General features: G+C 39.2%; 3 protein-coding genes across 5 annotated transcripts; 2 read left to right on the top strand and 1 right to left on the bottom strand.

Annotated features, from left to right (window-relative positions):
- The first annotated feature begins 2,373 nt into the window (after window positions 1-2,373).
- LOC108088131 (glycerol-3-phosphate dehydrogenase [NAD(+)], cytoplasmic) lies at window positions 2,374-7,569 on the top strand. 2 transcript variants are annotated; one of them, XM_017185791.2, is made up of 7 exons: window positions 2,374-2,807; window positions 2,891-3,068; window positions 4,581-4,787; window positions 4,854-5,226; window positions 5,754-5,907; window positions 5,970-6,062; window positions 6,542-6,894. In XM_017185791.2, the coding sequence occupies exons 1-7, from the start codon at window positions 2,764-2,766 to the stop codon at window positions 6,573-6,575; spliced, it is 1,083 nt and encodes a 360-aa protein (XP_017041280.1). In that variant the 5' UTR covers window positions 2,374-2,763; the 3' UTR covers window positions 6,576-6,894. The 2 variants fall into 2 exon arrangements, with proteins under 2 accessions (XP_017041280.1, XP_017041281.1); XM_017185792.2 differs by lacking the exon at window positions 6,542-6,894 and adding an exon at window positions 7,105-7,569 and having other exon boundaries at window positions 2,376-2,807.
- Window positions 7,570-9,491: 1,922 nt separating this feature from the next.
- On the top strand, window positions 9,492-15,785 carry LOC108088132 (serine/threonine-protein kinase 11-interacting protein). 2 transcript variants are annotated; one of them, XM_017185793.1, is made up of 10 exons: window positions 9,492-9,660; window positions 9,867-10,021; window positions 10,167-11,882; window positions 11,942-12,062; window positions 12,126-12,261; window positions 12,324-12,456; window positions 12,733-12,915; window positions 13,274-13,342; window positions 13,696-14,745; window positions 14,812-15,785. In XM_017185793.1, exons 2-10 carry the CDS (start codon window positions 9,931-9,933, stop codon window positions 15,273-15,275), a joined length of 3,963 nt encoding a protein of 1,320 aa, XP_017041282.1. In that variant the 5' UTR covers window positions 9,492-9,660; window positions 9,867-9,930; the 3' UTR covers window positions 15,276-15,785. The 2 variants fall into 2 exon arrangements, with proteins under 2 accessions (XP_017041282.1, XP_017041284.1); XM_017185795.1 differs by lacking the exon at window positions 13,274-13,342.
- Window positions 15,786-15,886: 101 nt separating this feature from the next.
- LOC108088133 (transmembrane protein 138) lies at window positions 15,887-17,084 on the bottom strand. Its single transcript, XM_017185796.1, has 3 exons — window positions 16,714-17,084; window positions 16,403-16,656; window positions 15,887-16,342 (listed from the first exon to the last, which is right to left on the bottom strand). The coding sequence occupies exons 1-3, from the start codon at window positions 16,845-16,847 to the stop codon at window positions 16,233-16,235; spliced, it is 498 nt and encodes a 165-aa protein (XP_017041285.1). The 5' UTR covers window positions 16,848-17,084; the 3' UTR covers window positions 15,887-16,232.
- Window positions 17,085-17,205: the final 121 nt, after the last annotated feature.

Below are 17,205 nucleotides of genomic sequence, written 5' to 3'. Positions count from 1 at the left end.
CACGCTTAGCATATCCTGCATCTCACGTCAAAAAGTTGACAGTTTGGTTGAACATCTGGGTGGAAAGAAAATGGTTAGAAGACTAATGTTGAAGTCTGCGGGAAAACTTGTTAAAAAGCTTGCCTTGAGTAACAACAGAGTTCTCTAAAGGTTTTACCATATTCGTGAGAAGTAAATATGGTATACTCCTAATCAGGATCATCAGTCGAAGTCTTGGCTACTAAAAGATCTGGAATTGTGATTTAAAATTTTGGTTTTATGTTATTCAAGTTTTCTACACTTTGCTAACCCATCCAATTTCATCTAATAACCATTTGAATATTATATTTGAATTCTAAGAACACGCAGCAAAGGGCGTTATTCAAAAATCGCCACACCTTCATAGTTGTTATGGTACACGATTTTGGTTGCATGATTTGGAATCTAGTGATAAATACGCAGCGAATGGCGTTTGTCACAGTTTGCACACCTACCTTAAAGCATCCCAGCCTTTAAAAATCAGTTGATCCGATATTTAACAATGTTAACTACAAGAATTTTTTCTTAATCGGGAAATAAAACTTTTGATTCTAAATCCTAGAAGAACGATGCTGATCAAATAGATAAATACTTTATAATGGTTAAAAATGCCTTTAACACTTATTATACCTTTTTAAAGAATAACAAGAAAAGAAGCTAGCTTCGGCAAGCCAAAGCTGATATACCCTTGAAAAATCAAATATGTCGAACAGAATACATAAAGGCTAAACAACACCGAAGCCTTGTCGATTAATCTTTTATTTCTTCCATATTTTCCACTATTGTCCATATGACAGCTTACAGGGGCGGACGCAGGAAAAAATTTTGGGGGGGGTCCGATCAAAAAATTTGTTCCTTTGGGGGGATCCGACCACAAAAATTTTAGTTTTTATGGTTAAAAAGCCGTGTGCTATAAGGAAATTTGAAAAAGTCTGAGATTTTGGGGGGGGGTCCGGACCCCCCGGACACCCCCCCTGCGCCCGCCCCTGACAGCTTATTGTATAGTTGTTCAACTTTTATAAAATTTAACTCCAAATTCAAGAGTCGTTAAAAACTCTAGATTCCAAAAATCTTTATTGTCTGATAATAAACAACGACGTTATCATTTATTTTCATTATCTCTATATATAGAAAATTTTCGTGTCACAGTTTTTGTTACCATACTCCTCCGAAACGGCTATACCGATTCTCATGAAATTTTGTGAGACCTACTCAATACAGGTCTGAGAATCGGCCAACATCTATTTTTCATCCTCTTAAATCCTGTTCGACATACCAAAAATCGCATATAAAGTGAGTTACTACCCTTTTCACACTGACAAACACACGCTAACATAGCATTTTAACTCAATTTTTGTGATTTTGGTGTATTGAAGTGAAGTCAAGTTTTTTGGGGTTTTGGTAATGGCTTCGTTTTATGTAACATTTTGACAGCGTTCCTGTGTGACGGAAAATCTTTTGTATGTGTGTTAGTCATTGAACTCCTCCTAAACGGACTTTAATGTTTTTATAATTTGATTTTTTCGCTTATATGTACATTGCAAACTCAGTAGGTAATTATACATAAGTCTAGAACTGAGTAAATTTTGTACAGAAATTATAAAGTCATGTTTGGAAGACGACGTTATTGGAGCATAGGTCGTAGTACAGTGAATACTAGAAGGGTACGTTGCCATCTGGTGGCGAAACGGAGTTCGCCGGGGTTTGCTGGTTTATATATATTTTTTTCGATCTTTCCTATGGCAGCTATTTGATATAGGAATCCAATTTTGATCAAATTTAATTCGAAATGCAATAGTAGTTAGAAAACTCCATATGGAAGAAATTAAGTCGATCTGATAAAAACAACGGCGTGATCCCATACTTACTTACTTAACTACACAACTTTTGGGGAAGTTTCAGAAGATAGCTTTAAAACTGAGAGACTAGTTTGCGTAGAAACATACAAGAGGACAGATGGACAGACGTATTTCGATTCAGATCATGATGCTGATAAAGAATATATGTACATATATACTTTATGGGGTCTGAGGTGTCTCCTTTACTGCGTTGCAAACTTCTGACTGAAATTATAGTACCCTCTGCAAAGATATAAAAACGATGTCTTAATTGTAAAGCCAAAGGTATAAACAGCTGAAAAGTAGCTGATCAAAAGGCAACAAGTCAGCTATTCAATCATCTAAGGAATACATTTCTTGCTATTCCTTTTTAGATTATTAAACTTTCTCACAAGGAATGCCTCAATTTAGTAGCGGGTGTTTTATTTAAATTTCGCGGTCTTCCATGTGTTTGCAGCCCTAAACAACGGAATGGCTCGCCTGCGCGAAGTTGTTTTACAGCACTGGCCTCGAACCAGGGCTGCATTGCTCCGAATTTCTCGAACTGGAATAAAATATTAAGATTGGACATTCGCTTAAAGTCAAAGGTTGTTTAAGCCATGAGAACTCCTAGATGGCCTGCGCACACCATCCCTAAAGATAGTAAGCTGGTTTCCAGTTCCTGAATCTCTCGCACGAACACATACACACTGGTCCGCTCTACGCTCTCCCAATCGCCACGCATTGTTGTTGGCGCAGTGCTTGTTTTGCTTATATTAGCATGTGCGGAGTGCAAACCAAGAATCATTAGTTGCCGTGGATTCAACGTGTCAGTGTCAGCTCCAAATACAATTTATTAATTGCGCCAAAGCGAAGTGAAGTAGCACCTTAAACGCAGAGTAAAAAAAAGAAAAGCAAACACAGCAGAATGGCGGAAAAAGTAAATGTGTGCATTGTGGGCTCCGGCAACTGGTAAGTGCATTTAATTAGCCGTCAGCCGACTCACTTACATAATGATCTCCACTCCCACTATCACCTTCACCTTGCACCCGCAGGGGTTCGGCTATAGCGAAAATTGTGGGAGCCAACGCCGCTGCTCTGCCGGAATTCGAGGAGCGGGTGACCATGTTCGTCTACGAGGAGCTGATTGACGGCAAGAAGCTGACCGAGATCATCAACGAGACCCACGAAAACGTGAAGTACCTGAAGGGACATAAGCTGCCCCCGAATGTGGTGAGTAAACTGTCATTACCTCTTCCGCTTTTCTAGCTGTAATAGCCAGTTTGTGGCCGAAATTCGTAACTGGAACTTATGTAACTGCCATGCGAATTGTTAACAACCATCTGCTTACATAAAAGGCTGCATGCCTTGATCTTGACCATGCAGCGCCAAATTATCTAATCAGTCTAATCCGAATGCCCGTCTATTTTTACACCCCGCTCTCACTCCCTCTCGCACTTGCCAACTGCGCTCTTGCTGCAGTTTTCAGGGCCAGCGGCAACAACAACAACGGTTGGCATCACCTTCGCCGCTCTTTTTGGCGCTCTCGCACCAGAGAGCCCAATGCCTTTGACGTAGGTCAAGGCCGATGGCCACCCCTTCGCAGGGCTCCCAGTTGCGTCAATATTCTATTAGCCAATAATTGGGCAGGCGATAAGCAGGCGATCCACTCTAAATTCAGCAGCGTTAATACACATGTACGTGCTCCACAAAACACTTGAACTGTTCTGTATGCGATTATAGATAAGCTCGTATGGTTCGGGTGATAAAGTCCATTCACATAGCAGCCCCAGCTGGAGGGTCACTAGCCCATCACCTACAAGTTCTCTGCTTGCCCTGTAAACAACCTGTTAGGCGCAAATGATTACCACTTTGCTTAGGAAAAAACCTATGCATACACCTTCATAATTGTGTATTAGAACCATGCGTTGGCGGCATGAATTGATAAACGTAAAAAAAAAAACAAAAAGCCAAACAAAATTTGGGCGAGACATTTCTATGAGTTGTTGTTTGTTTGTCACTATAGTCTACACATACAAATATGTAGTACATATAGGCTGCCAATTTGGCAAACGTTCAGAAGCCTTATGGTGGCTGATGGAGGGGAAGAATTATAACAACAGAAAACCAAAAAAATTAATAAGTCTAAAACTCTATAAGCAAGACCAATGTCAGATATGCATAAAGTAGGCAAACGCATCAAAAATGAGCCAGCAAGACAATGAGCTTGAAAAATAATAATTTCAAAATTGTTAAATGTTTCTATACTCTTGTCTTGATTTGCACTGGAATAAAATTTCCTACTTTTAACATCTATAACAAAATTTGTTTTTTGGCAGAGCTGTAAATTAGAAAAGCATGTCAACATTTTTTTAACCCTAACATTGTTAAACTTAAAACCATTTGGCAACTCAAAACAAAAAAATTAACTCATGGGTAAAATTATCTAATTTCTAAGGCAACAAACCGGTTGAGAAGCTAACAAAAAAGAAGAGACTATAACAAATATGTACAAAGCAACTTATCTAGCTCAGCCGATCGAGCTCGCGATTTTAATAGTCTAGACAGCTGCGAAGCGAGCCTCCAAAAGTTGAAGTGGATCACGTGCCTGGAAAATGATTTTCTTAAACTGTCTGCAGTTTCCTTCATTCAACCTTCAGCTCGCTTATCAGAGTTTTATTTTTTGTTTTGTGCTATTCTTATCACAGTAATTAGAAAAGTTTACTCATTTTCCCCACTTCGCAGGTCGCCGTGCCCGACCTGGTTGAAGCCGCAAAGAACGCCGACATCCTGATCTTCGTGGTTCCTCACCAGTTTATCCCCAACTTCTGCAAACAGCTCCTGGGCAAGATTAAACCGAACGCTATCGCCATCTCCCTGATCAAGGGCTTTGACAAGGCTGAGGGCGGTGGCATTGATTTGATTTCCCACATCATCACGCGTCACCTGAAGGTATGTATGAGTGGCAGAGGTGACCCCATTCGAAAACCTTATCCAATTTTTACTTCTTCGCCGTAGATCCCATGCGCCGTGTTGATGGGCGCCAACTTGGCGAACGAAGTGGCCGAGGGAAACTTCTGCGAAACAACCATCGGCTGCACGGACAAAAAGTATGGCAAGGTTCTGAGGGATCTCTTCCAAGCAAACCACTTCCGTGTGGTGGTTGTGGACGACGCGGACGCCGTTGAGGTCTGCGGCGCCCTTAAGAACATCGTGGCCTGCGGCGCGGGCTTTGTCGATGGTCTTAAGCTGGGCGACAACACCAAAGCAGCAGTAATCCGGCTGGGTCTCATGGAAATGATTCGCTTTGTTGACGTCTTCTACACCGGAAGCAAGCTATCAACCTTCTTCGAGAGCTGTGGCGTAGCAGATTTGATTACGACATGTTACGGTAAGTATTAGAGCTAGACATGGAAATCATCAGGTCAAAACTGAGATATTCCAAACCTTAGTGAACCATGGAAAGAAAAACTAACTAAGTTTGGGGACGCTATTTTTGTCCAATATTACTTGTTTTAAATAAACCTCACCACTAAGCATTTAAACCCCCCATAGCAATTGATGAAGGTAATTGTTTAACGCAGTGTTTCCCAAACTTGTAATGTGTCTTATGAGCGTATAGGAAGTCGAAGTTTATTAATTAATAAGGGTTTATTAAATTTTTTACCTGCTATAACTTTATGATGATTTTTATTAAGATCAGCAAATATAGCTGCTCCTCCTACTTTAAATTTATTAGGAGAAATTGAAAGACACATTGAAAGATCTATATGGCGAAAAAATGTTTAGTCCATTTAATATTAATAATCATATTAAAAAATCGATGAGCAAGACTCTATAATAATAAATCGAAAAAAACGTAGTTTTAGTAAACTTTAATTATTAGCTAGTAGTTTTATAAATCTGTTTCTCTCAAAGGTGGCCGAAATCGCCGAGTATCAGAAGCATTTGTGACGTCCGGTAAAAGTATTGAGGAACTGGAAAAGGAAATGCTAAACGGTCAGAAGCTGCAAGGCCCACCTACTGCCGAGGAGGTGAACTACATGCTTAAGAACAAGGGTTTAGAGGACAAGTACGAATTATTTTTGAACCCAATGGTTTTCGTAAATTAAAAAAGAATTTTATCGTTTACAGATTCCCCCTGTTCACCGCTATCCACAAAATATGCACACAACAGCTTAAACCTAATGATTTAATTGATTGCATACGCAATCACCCTGAGCATATGTAAGTGTTTTGTTTGCGTTCGTATGTCTTGTTTGCGCCTGTGCACCCCGCTATCCTTTTATCTTGCCTTCCTGATAAATCCCCGAAACCGGCTCACCAAACCTCCTCAATCTTTTGATTTACTATTGTATTTTTTAGTTGCTTTAATTTAAGTTTGTCCTAAACTATGTTGATGCACCTTCTGTTCCTGTTATTATTTTATTGCTTCCCAACATTAACTTAATTAATACCTAAACTAAGTTTTTCTTTAACTTTAGCTAAACAATAAAACTCAAACGAAATTCAAAATTTTCCCAAATTAAAAATGCTGTCTTTCTCTTAATTCATTCATAATCCCGATTCATCTCAGCCTCATTTATGTTCAAATTATTATTCCTACATTTATTTTGTTTCATCCCGTAGTCATTGCTAATACTTAACGCCGTTGTTTTCTTTCATTAAAAATTAGTTTATTCTCTTTTTTATATTATTTTTCATAGGGATACGTCCATCATGCCGTCGCCAAAACTTTAAACTGTGTTACACCTTAACAAGATCAGTCAAATGTATATTGTAAATACTATACCTACCCGCATAGATCAAATCAACACAAGTCATCCTCACAAACGCATATAAACCGGCATTTATAGAAAGAACCATATAAGTGCATAATGTCAGTTCCAAGCCAACTGCATTTAAATATCCTTTTTTGTTCGCAAGTGTTTTTCAATATGTAAAGTGTTTAAGTGTTAGATCAAACGAAGAACCAAACCAAGTGTCATAAATGTTGAACCTAATTGGAATTGTTAAAATAAATATAAAAAATACATATGAAGTTTTTCTACATACCACATATCGTGTCTCTTATTCATTATATTAAAAGAATTGGCATACTCAAATCGGCAAAAAAAAAGTACGTAAAGAAACTCCAAAGTTTTAAAATTTTATGCAATTTTCAGTTAACCAAGCACGTTTGATTTTTTTATAACAAACGTTATGTTAATTACCATGGATATGCTGCTGTTACCTTTTTTATAAAATTATCATGTTTTCTATTTCACAGGCAAAATTTGTAAATCTCTAAGGAAGTCGAGAACGTTTTTAACATTTTTTATGCACCACAGAAATTAAATGTATTTTTTCAGCACAACAAATCCAACTCAATGAATCTTACCTAACCAGCTGACTACGAGATTTGTGTACAGGTTGTTGCAATAGTTAGCTTATTCTTTTAAAATCAAATCCACGCATATCCACAAAACCACGGAGAACAACTAACAACCAAATCAAAGTCTGCTTTAATTTTAAAGTGTAGTTTTTTTTAACCCTTACTAGCCAAGAAACAAACGCAAGTACCTAACAACTATATTGTAATTTGTGTGGCCACGAGTATTAGCGGTATTCGAAGCAGCAAGTGGAGAAAATTCTAGTCTAATTTTAAACATACTGCGTAGATAATAAAATTTAATAACTACCAAATGATTGTTGCATAAATAAAAGCTGAGTAGAAGCTTGAAGAACCTTAAAACTTCAATCAACTTTCGGGAACTATCGGGAAGTTTCAAAAAATCAATTAACCTTTAATCGACAGAAATATGTTACATTATTTCAGAAAATACAGTCTCTTGAGTCTTTAAAGCGCGTTGTCTAAAAACACATATTATCAAGTCGGTGGGTAGGGTTACGAGAAGACTATGAAACACATCGAATTCGGAAAGAATTTATTTTGTTGATAATTAGATAGACAAGTGCTTGAACCTCTAAAACCATCAAAAAAAATGGTTTTACATTTTTTACTTCGTTAAATACAAAAAAAAATCAACTAAAAATTGTAATTTTTATTGTTTATGAACATTTAATTTTTAATTATTAAAATTACTAAAATGAGGGGAATTGGTGTATCAAATGAGAATTAAGGGATGCAATCTACCCACCGCAAAAGGTTTGTTCTACGAGGCGTTACGGGGAATCCTGAAAAGGCTTTGCCTTAACTGACAAAGCTGTACTTTGGCTTTCCATTTTGTTTTGTATTCAGCTTTCAGCGAAAATCCGTCAAAAATAAAACTAAATCAGACGACTTTGATAACCAATAAAATATTATTTAAGACATTTTAATTTTTAAACGTATTTGATTAATACAATACTAAATGTTTTTTACTTGCAAAAACAAACAATTACTCAAAAAAAAATTTAAAAAAAAACGCAAAAATGTTGAAAGCAAGTTAAAAAAATCAGTTTCATTTTAAACTGATTCATACCAACTGCATTAAGGGTTAAGGAAAGGGTTATGAACCCAAACACCAATATTTTCTTATTCGCAGTTGTAAATACAGCATTTTCTTTAATTTAAGTATGATTTACTATCTATCACTCTATATGGGTACTCTGCAGAGGAGACTTTTGGAAGCAGACTCTCAGGCCACTTTGTAAGCAATCATATCAAATGGTCGTTAGACAACTGGAGGATTAAATAAAAAACATTAAGAACGCCACGACATACAGTAGGACTTATTGCCCCAGAAGAAGGTGGGCGTGACAAATTTTAAAGAACTCCATTGCCTACATATTTATGACTTTAAATTCGCTTTTCGTCGAATGACTATATTTTAGATTTTATAATCGATACGATAATGATGAATAGGGTCTTATGTGTCTCCTATGCTGCGAGCAGATTTCAATTTAAACTTTGTATAACTTTAAAATTGTAACATCGTTGTTTTTTATCAAACAAACATAATTTTTGGAATACAGAGTTTTCTAACGATTTTGATAAAATTTAATTCGTTATTCAAGAGTCGTTTGCTCTGCAGGGGTATAATTATAGAACGACTGTAAGGGGAGCCCTGACCTGTTTCTTAGATATGGCGCCAGGTAAATGCATTGGCTTAGGTGTCTGCAAATGCTTTGGTGGGGGCATAGGCTTAAGTGGGTGCATTGTCTTAGGTGCCTGCATTGGGTAAGTTTTAAGTACCAGATACAGAGAGGAAATAGATTCGCTTCGTGTTCATGAGAAGAATTCAAATAAATCATCCCAGTTATTGTTACATGCAAATTGCGGGCGACAAATTTGTGCGTTTTGTGGGCATAACGTGAGAATAAAGTTAAAGCATGACACTTACATTATTAGATAGAGTTTTTTAGGAGAATTTTTTAAATTGTTTTAAAAGAAAAACAAAAAATTAACAATCGCAATAATCTTGTCAAATTTTAAAATGTACATCAAAACTTCACGCAAATTTACCACGCATGTATACCACAAAAACCTTAAATAAGCATTAGAAATCGGATTAAAGAATAATATATTGAATTTAGTTAAGGCATTTAATCATTTTGAAACATGTAACGCAGCGGTGAGATCGGCCTATTTTCCGAATATCATATAATAATTCGATAGGCGAAATATACAATCGATGTATATGCAATCGATTCTTGTCCACTTCTACTGTGCTTGCCGTTTCCCGTTAATGTGTAATTATAAAGAAGAAGAGGCATAACAAAAGTATATTTCCCATTTTGAGGGTGGAAGATTTCTACGCCATAATTGACCTAACAAATTTAGAGATGATACATAATGCTTGTGAGCTGTAGAATATATGACTAAATCAGACCAAACCGCAACGTAAGTATCAACCGGACGTAATCGCAGATATTTTCACAGGGTAGTAGTCATACAAAATCTCTTTGTTGTTTTCGATGCGCTGCATATACAAATGTACATACATATGTATATTAGTTGCGAAAATAAAGACTTGTGCCTAACGCATTTTGCTGATCTGCCCCCTCATATTGAAATCGTAAGCCCTGATAATAGTTCAATATTTGCAGGAACATCGATTCTTAAACAATCGCATGGGATAAAAATAAGGCAGAAACAAAGGGATTAGCCGCCATGGATCCCCAGAAGATCACCGAGCTGGCCAACCTGCTCCGCCAGAACGGTGACAAAATATTAAGCTCAGAATTTACCTTAACGTTATCAGGTGAGACAGCTACAAGTAGACGTAAACGAGCCCAAGCAAATGTAGCGCGCAAAAGGCAGAACATGCACCTGTCGCCTGATGCCGGTCATGGTTATGCTGGGTCCCATTCTGGTTCCGATCTCTTAGCTCTGCATTTATTACACAGGTTCCCTTCTTCGAGCACTAAACGACTCCTTCACACTGATAGCGGACATTGAGATCGGGTCTGGCGTGAGCTCCCATTTGCATCACCAGTCCTTCCAAGTGGTCAAACCTATCAACGCAAAGTCCAGCGTCTTCCCTGACCTGCAGCTGGTGCACGATTTTGTGCAGAAGACGACGCTTCTCAAGCTGACCTACTTTCCTAGCGAACACTACTTCGAGGGAGCCATCGACATCTCCAAGTTTCGGGCATTGCGTCGGCTAGAGGTAAACAAAATCAACATCGGCCAGGTGGTCGGTATCCAACCGCTGCGCAGTCAACTGCAGCACCTGATCTGCGTAAAAAGCTTGACCAGCGTGGACGACATAATAACACGTTGCGGCGGCGACAACTCCAACGGTTTTGTGTGGAATGAACTACAATCAGCTGACTTTAGCTACAATAGCCTGCGCAGCGTAGACTCCGCCTTGGAGTTTGCCCAGCACCTGCAGCACCTCAACCTGCGACACAATAAGCTAACCAGCGTGGCCGCTATTAAATGGCTGCCCCACTTAAAATCTCTGGACCTAAGCTACAACTGCCTTACGCACCTTCCGCACTTCCACATGGAAGCCTGCAAGCGGCTGCAACTGCTCAACATCAGCAACAACTACGTGGAGGAGCTGTTGGACGTTGCAAAGCTTGACGCTTTAAGCAGCTTAGATTTGTCCGATAACTGCCTGTTGGAGCACTCTCAACTTTTGCCTTTAAGTGCCCTGGTAAACCTGACTATACTGAACCTGCAGGGGAATCCGCTCGCCTGCAATCCCAAACACAGGCAGGCGACTGCACAGTATCTAAACAAAAACTCGACGACGGTGAAATTTGTGTTGGACTTTGAGCCTCTGTCCAAGGCGGAGAAGGCACTGACAGGCAGCCAGAAGTGGCGTTACATTGGCTCGCTCAACCATCGTCTGCCCAGGAGTAGCTCCGTGTCCATTAACAGTTCCAATGCCTCCATTAACAACAGTGATGGCTCCCAATTTTCTAGTTTCGGGTCTCAGCGTTCGGTGACGATCAGGAGCAGGGATAGCCAGTCGGAGGCGGAGCAGTCAATGGCAACGGACACTGTTCAATCCAACAAAAGATTAAGCTCTAAAAAGATGAGAACAGTTGACATAGAGGAGAACAATGAGAATGAGGCAGAGACGGATCCTGCTTCCGCTCCTAAGACTCTGTCCGACCCCGAAGATGCAAACGATTGCTCCCACCTGGAGACCAAGAAGCAAATCGAGACGCTTCGCCTCACTTATGGCAGTGAATGGTTGAAACAGGGAAATGCTGAGCGGATGCTGGGAATTGAATTAGCTCAGCCTACTGAAAGGGAGCGCAACGAAGCTCGCAAGCTATTTAATGAGTTCTTAGGGGAATTATCGGAATCAAACGAAAGAATAAATTCTTTAGCAGATTCGACGAATCTAAACATTAGCTCTACCCCCTCGAACAAAACTTTGTTAAGTACCACCTTTGACACCACTTTGACCCCAATTAAGGGGGATGTGAACGATACAAGTGGACAAAGCCTTTACGAGACCTGTACTGAAGGTGAGGCGACAAATTACGAGAGCATAGCCAGCACCAGCAAGGAAATACCGGAGGAGGAACATCCGCCTGATAAGCATAAGGAATTCCTGAGCCTATATGCGAATAGCTCGAATGATGGTCATGATGAGGATCCGGGTAAGTCAGGCTTACTTATCCAGTAATTCCATAAATAAAGTTGTATTTGACGTTTTTAGTATCCGATGCGGAGGCCGATGAAGAAACCTACATAGTCTACCTGGAACAAAAGCCTAGTGAAGCTCTGTTTCTCACCGTATCCTCAAACTTTATTCGCGAAAAGGATACGCTAAGCGAAAGGTGGATTTGATCTGGTCAACTAAGTTTGCACAACTTCTAAGACATGTTACTTTTTTTTATCAGAACGAAAACCAAATGGAGTTTGAAAATTCTGGAATCATGCGAGCGTGTAAAGTCGAATACAATAAAAATCAATTTCGACACAATGCGAAAGGATAAGCAGGAGCGGATATATTGTGTGGAAAATACTTTGTGTCAGGTAAGTTTAATAATTAAGTACATATAAGCGCCAACTTATTTCTTTCTTGTGCTTTTATAAAGGAGTTGGAAAAGAAATTACGAGACATCCTTTCGCAGCGTGATCTTACCGAAATGAACATATCCATATATCGCTGTGTAAATTGTCTAACTCAATTCACAATTGAGCAGAGAAGCAGCCGATATAAAGCAAAAGGTAAGTACAGGCAAAGATTTTGCCAAAAAATCACTTAAACTGTGAAGCTATGTTTAAGATCTGCTTACCAGTGTCCTGACTAAAATCGTTCAAGACCACATTGGCATCTCATAGGTTCATGCATTTTATACCCTTGCAGAGCAAAAGAGTATTATAATTTAGTGAGAAGTTTGCAATGCAAAAATTATTTTTTGTTAGATATCCCTACAGTACAAGAGAAAATTTTAAGCCCATCACTTAGTAAGAAACTTTTATTTGAATTTCTCATTTTCTTAGATGTGAGATGTCCGGACTGTCGCAGCGTCTACGTGGCTGAAGTTACAGAATTATCAACCTCTTTGAACAAACCTTCTGTGGAGAGGGCGGCAGAGCCAAAACTGTCACCCGCAATGATTGTGGACGAATCGCCAGTGGATCTTTCTGTGGGGACGATAAGCAAGGAGGAAAACAACAGCATTGGCAAGTCCCTGGCCAGTTTCCTCTTTTACATTGATCAAATTCTGGAAAATTTTTAAAGACATTTTATTTGTAGTGGTTTTTAAAGCATTCCCTGTAGTTACCGGCCGTTTATTGTTATTTGCTTTGGTTTTTGTTCCATTTGGTTGATATTTTTATGTTTGTGTTGGACATCATTACTGTACATTAATTTTATTTTTATTTCTTTCTTATTTCTTTTGCATGCAAACACAAATCGAAAATGGCAAAACCAATCTAACTTTTGTATATGTATTTACATTGTTCTTTTGGACTTTTTCTCTTACCCACCAACCGGCAACAATAAAATTGTTGTGATGTAAAAAATTAATTAATATTTTAGTGGCCAACTCCAGGCTTACAACAGCTAAAAACACACCCAAGCGTAGGAGTTTGATGCAAGCCATAAAAAGTTAATATGCCAATTTGTATACATTTTTATTTTACTAAAAAAATAACTGCCTTTTATTTTAACCTGTAATGTGAAGCAGCATTTTGGCATGAGGCAAAAATGAGCTAACTGCCCACTGATATTTGTTGGAGAAAGTGGTGTTAACTTATGTGGTGCACACTTATCAGCTCTGGTGCATTTTACTTTTCATATTTGGAACTACATTTTGGAAGCTGAACATTTCATAATTAAGCTGTAAAACACAGTAAAAATTTCAAAATTTAACTGAGAAAGCTTTATTAAAATTTGAACGGACAATGCTGCTTCCATTAATAAAATATAAAAATCACCACACTAATGTATCTACTTTATAGGTTCCGCTAATTCGTTAAACGAGAGCAGCTCCTGTTCAAAAATTACTAACTCGCAGAGCTCCTTTGACTCCAATCAGTCCGTCGTGGGCAGTTCAAACACGGAACGTGACATAGAGTTTCGAGCCAACGAGAGTGATGTGGATATCATCTCCAATCCGAGCCAGTCCAGCATAGAGGTTCTGGATCCGAACTGCGTGCTGAGTAACAGTCGAAAGACATCAGAAGAACGGCGCATATCCCAGCTGCCCCATCTTGAGACGATAAGCGATGAAATAGTTCAATCTAAGAACTTCATCGAACGAGAGTTCCACCAGCTGCTGGCAGAGCAGGGCCAGGCTGCCATACCTGCTGCCCCAGCTCCCGCAACTTCATCTGTTTCCCATCTTCCGCTCACGGAAAGCAGCTCTTCGGGATCCGTGACTGATAGCATTTGCACCACCTACGAGCAGCAGGGGATGGATCCTCAGCAAACTCTGCCAAGTTCGCAGTTAACCAAATCGGCAGAAAGCCATATTAGTAACTCAGATGCAGACAAAAATAATTCTTTGAAAAAAGCTAAGGACAGCAGTCTGCTACCCTTCGCATCCGTGTTTCAATCAACCACCCTTCTGATGTCCAGCTCAAAAAAGATAACAGAGTCGGAGGCTACTGTGCTAGGCACTCAACCTTATAAGTTCAACTACAGCGACTTCAACGATATAGATCACCGCCTAAAGCTCTACTTCTACCAGCGCAAGTTCAAGGAGGATGGCGAACACTTTACGTGTCTGGTCAAGGGTCGCATCTATAACGAGCAAACCCAGGGCCTGAGCGAAGGTCTCGTGGTGGTGTCCAACTGCAAGTGCTACTTAATGGAGGCGTTCGCAGTACCCCAAGACGACGTGGCCAAGTGGCTGCGGCAGGTCGTCAGTGTGCCCGTCAATCGGATAGTGGCAATTGAACAATTGCCCTGGAAGCTGGGACTCTCCTTCGATATAAGGGACTGGGGAGGATTTAAGTTGCTGTTGCACGACCCGCTGAGGACCGACAGCTTGCTTCTCTTTTTGCAACGTAAGTGAAAATCACAACATTTTAGCTAATTTATCAAATAATTTTATATTGTATGCATCTTTCCAGATAACCCTACGACAGTTCATTGCAAAGTAAATACACAACCATCGCCCACACTTAGCAATCAGTTACAGACTGTTGCATCCGAGTCAGTTAAGATGTGCTCCCTGCTTCCTAGCTGCCAATGGATTTGTGAGCAAGAGAAGAGCAGCTTCGATCCCTGTTTGCTCTTGATCACAGAGTCACACTTGTACATCTCAGGGAAATTCTCCTGCCTGTCAGACAAATTGCAGGAAAATTTAGAACACCATGAACAAAGCCTCAACCAGCCTTTGAGTAATTTGGTGGAAGTGGAACGCATAACAGATCAAAACTATGCGATCAGTTTTATCGATGAAACGCAAAATAAAAGCGAGGTGTGGCACTTGCTATTCGAAACGCATGCGCACGCCACGTGTTGTTTGAGTGTAATCGGAGAAGGATGGGAGCAGCTTTTTGGCGTGCCATTCAGCCTCTCTGGAACGGAATAAAGATCGCTATCCGAGGGACCAACTAGTAAGAATTTTCTTACAGCAGTAAAAAAAATTAGCCTGTTCCAATTACTGTGCAAAATTAAGAATTGTTGATCTTATTGACTATGTTATTTAATGTCCGAATAGTTTTATTGACTTAACCTATTGTCTAGGCTGGGTGTTTCAATTACAAAAAGTGGTGCTTACCCAAGACAAAAATGTAAATATTTATAAATGTAAAAGGTTATGTTTTTGAAATTCTGCAATATATTTTATTTACAAAACCAACAAAATTGTAAATTTTATTCATTTCTGAAGTCAAGACTGCACAATAAGCCTAGTCTCCAAGGAGAGCGAAGTACGTTACGTAGTGATGTTAATTGGAAGTACTTTTGTTTTCTGGCAATTGTCATGTGCAATTATCGTTTGCACTTTAGAATGGTGTTTAAAGAAAAAGCTGTATTAAGGTGTGTCCAAGTAAACCACTTTTATTGAATCATAAATAAAGAATTTTTTTTATTATATGTATATACAGTTTAAATGCCTAAAAACTAATAAAAAATAACAAACAATATTGAGCTCAAAGATAAAAAATATTTGAAATATTTTTTATGCCGAGCGACTATTAAATAAGAGTTTTACAGTTTTAGTTTTAGCTTCATAGGGTGTATACGCTTCCTAATTTTAGATAAAGCTTTTTATCAAGAATTTTATTAGCTGGTTTTGGGATAACTCAAAAAATTAAATTTTAAGTTAGCTTATTAAAAGTATTGTCACCTTGTTTTGGAAATTATTGATTGAATTTTTAAAAATGGTTTAGGCAACAGATTCGCCAAGTCTCTAAATTAATAACCTAGATATCTTTAAATATCGTTTAACAAACAATAGATTCTAAGCTTCGGTGTCAGAAGCTCACCCTTTTATCTTGACTTTATCAATTACTCTAAGCTACAAGCAAAATCGTGTCAAATTAATTTACTTATCCCCCAACTGCTCTGCTATCCAGTCAAGATGTTCCTCCTTAAAGCGGGGATCGGCCATGGTCAGAGCAGTGGACTTAGAGCTGTAGTAATAGAGCACCGACACTGCGTGAAAAGGGTACAATATTAGCAATATATCGTGAAAGAAATATTTTCGGGGCTTACTAATGCGTTGTCCCACCGATAAAGCAATCAGACCCAATGGCAAGGTCCGGCTGTCTTCGCCTGGTGCCTGACGGTGTTGGTAGACAATCCAGAAGTGCTGGGAAGCGGACAGCAGGAAGTAGATTGTGATGCTGGCCATGAAGAGCTTGCAGTTGCGCAGGATTATGTGGGAGGCTCCAACCTGGTAGACGCAGGTTGAGTGCAGCGCTAAGGTAAATAGCAGGTACTCCGCAATGATCAGCGCGTCTTGAGTGCTGTGATGTTTTTTGTTCAAATCAATGACCGAAAATGCTCCATTCTCGGATACTCACACAAAGAAAAATACGGCGGTCTGCAGTCGGTCTTTTGCCAGCGAAGGTCCGAAAGCGTTAAAGAATAGATCCACACCCAAAAGAGCAAGCTGGAGCATGAGCACCCAGGAGTACCTCCGCAAAGTTAGCTTCATGGCGGTGTCCTAAAGTCAACCAGTTGTTTGCAGAGGCGCTATGTGTTGCCCTTTAAGTCCTGCTTTGTTGTGTCCTTCGTCCTGGTGACGTCAAAGGTACCGCCACGGTCATGCGTAGCTACCCTCATATTGATGGCTTATCGATAGTCACATATGTATCGGTAAACTGTTTTTTTCCTTGACGGCTAACGGTTTTTCATCTGTCGATTACGTCGAATAATATTTGTGATAATAAGGTTGGCCTTATTAAAAAATCTACATATTTAGTATGCTACATTTTTAGTAATAGAAAATTTATGTAGCAACAAAATTGGTCGTTTTTTAGTTTTAATAACCAAGTCACTAGAAACGACTTCTG

This window comes from Drosophila ficusphila, unplaced genomic scaffold (assembly GCF_018152265.1).
Source record: "Drosophila ficusphila isolate 14025-0441.05 unplaced genomic scaffold, ASM1815226v1 contig_636, whole genome shotgun sequence".
NCBI classification, from domain to species: domain Eukaryota; kingdom Metazoa; phylum Arthropoda; class Insecta; order Diptera; family Drosophilidae; genus Drosophila; species Drosophila ficusphila.
Note: the sequence above shows the minus strand (reverse complement) of the source record. Positions and strands in the feature narration are given on the sequence as shown.

Bases quoted from the DNA above. Each gene is read 5' to 3' on its own strand.
- LOC108088133 (XM_017185796.1), bottom strand. From the start codon at position 16,847: ATGAAGCTAACTTTGCGGAGGTACTCCTGGGTGCTCATGCTCCAGCTT. The intron at 16,657-16,713 runs GTGAGTATCCGA...AAAACATCACAG, and splicing joins ACCGCCGTATTTTTCTTTGT to CACTCAAGACGCGCTGATCA. The intron at 16,343-16,402 runs GTAAGCCCCGAA...CTTTTCACGCAG, and splicing joins ATCGGTGGGACAACGCATTA to TGTCGGTGCTCTATTACTAC.
- LOC108088132 (XM_017185793.1), top strand. From the start codon at position 9,931: ATGGATCCCCAGAAGATCACCGAGCTGGCCAACCTGCTCCGCCAGAAC. The intron at 11,883-11,941 runs GTAAGTCAGGCT...TGACGTTTTTAG, and splicing joins TGGTCATGATGAGGATCCGG to TATCCGATGCGGAGGCCGAT. The intron at 12,262-12,323 runs GTAAGTTTAATA...GCTTTTATAAAG, and splicing joins TGGAAAATACTTTGTGTCAG to GAGTTGGAAAAGAAATTACG.
- LOC108088131 (XM_017185791.2), top strand. From the start codon at position 2,764: ATGGCGGAAAAAGTAAATGTGTGCATTGTGGGCTCCGGCAACTG. The intron at 4,788-4,853 runs GTATGTATGAGT...TCTTCGCCGTAG, and splicing joins TCATCACGCGTCACCTGAAG to ATCCCATGCGCCGTGTTGAT. The intron at 6,063-6,541 runs GTAAGTGTTTTG...TATTTTTCATAG, and splicing joins CGCAATCACCCTGAGCATAT to GGATACGTCCATCATGCCGT.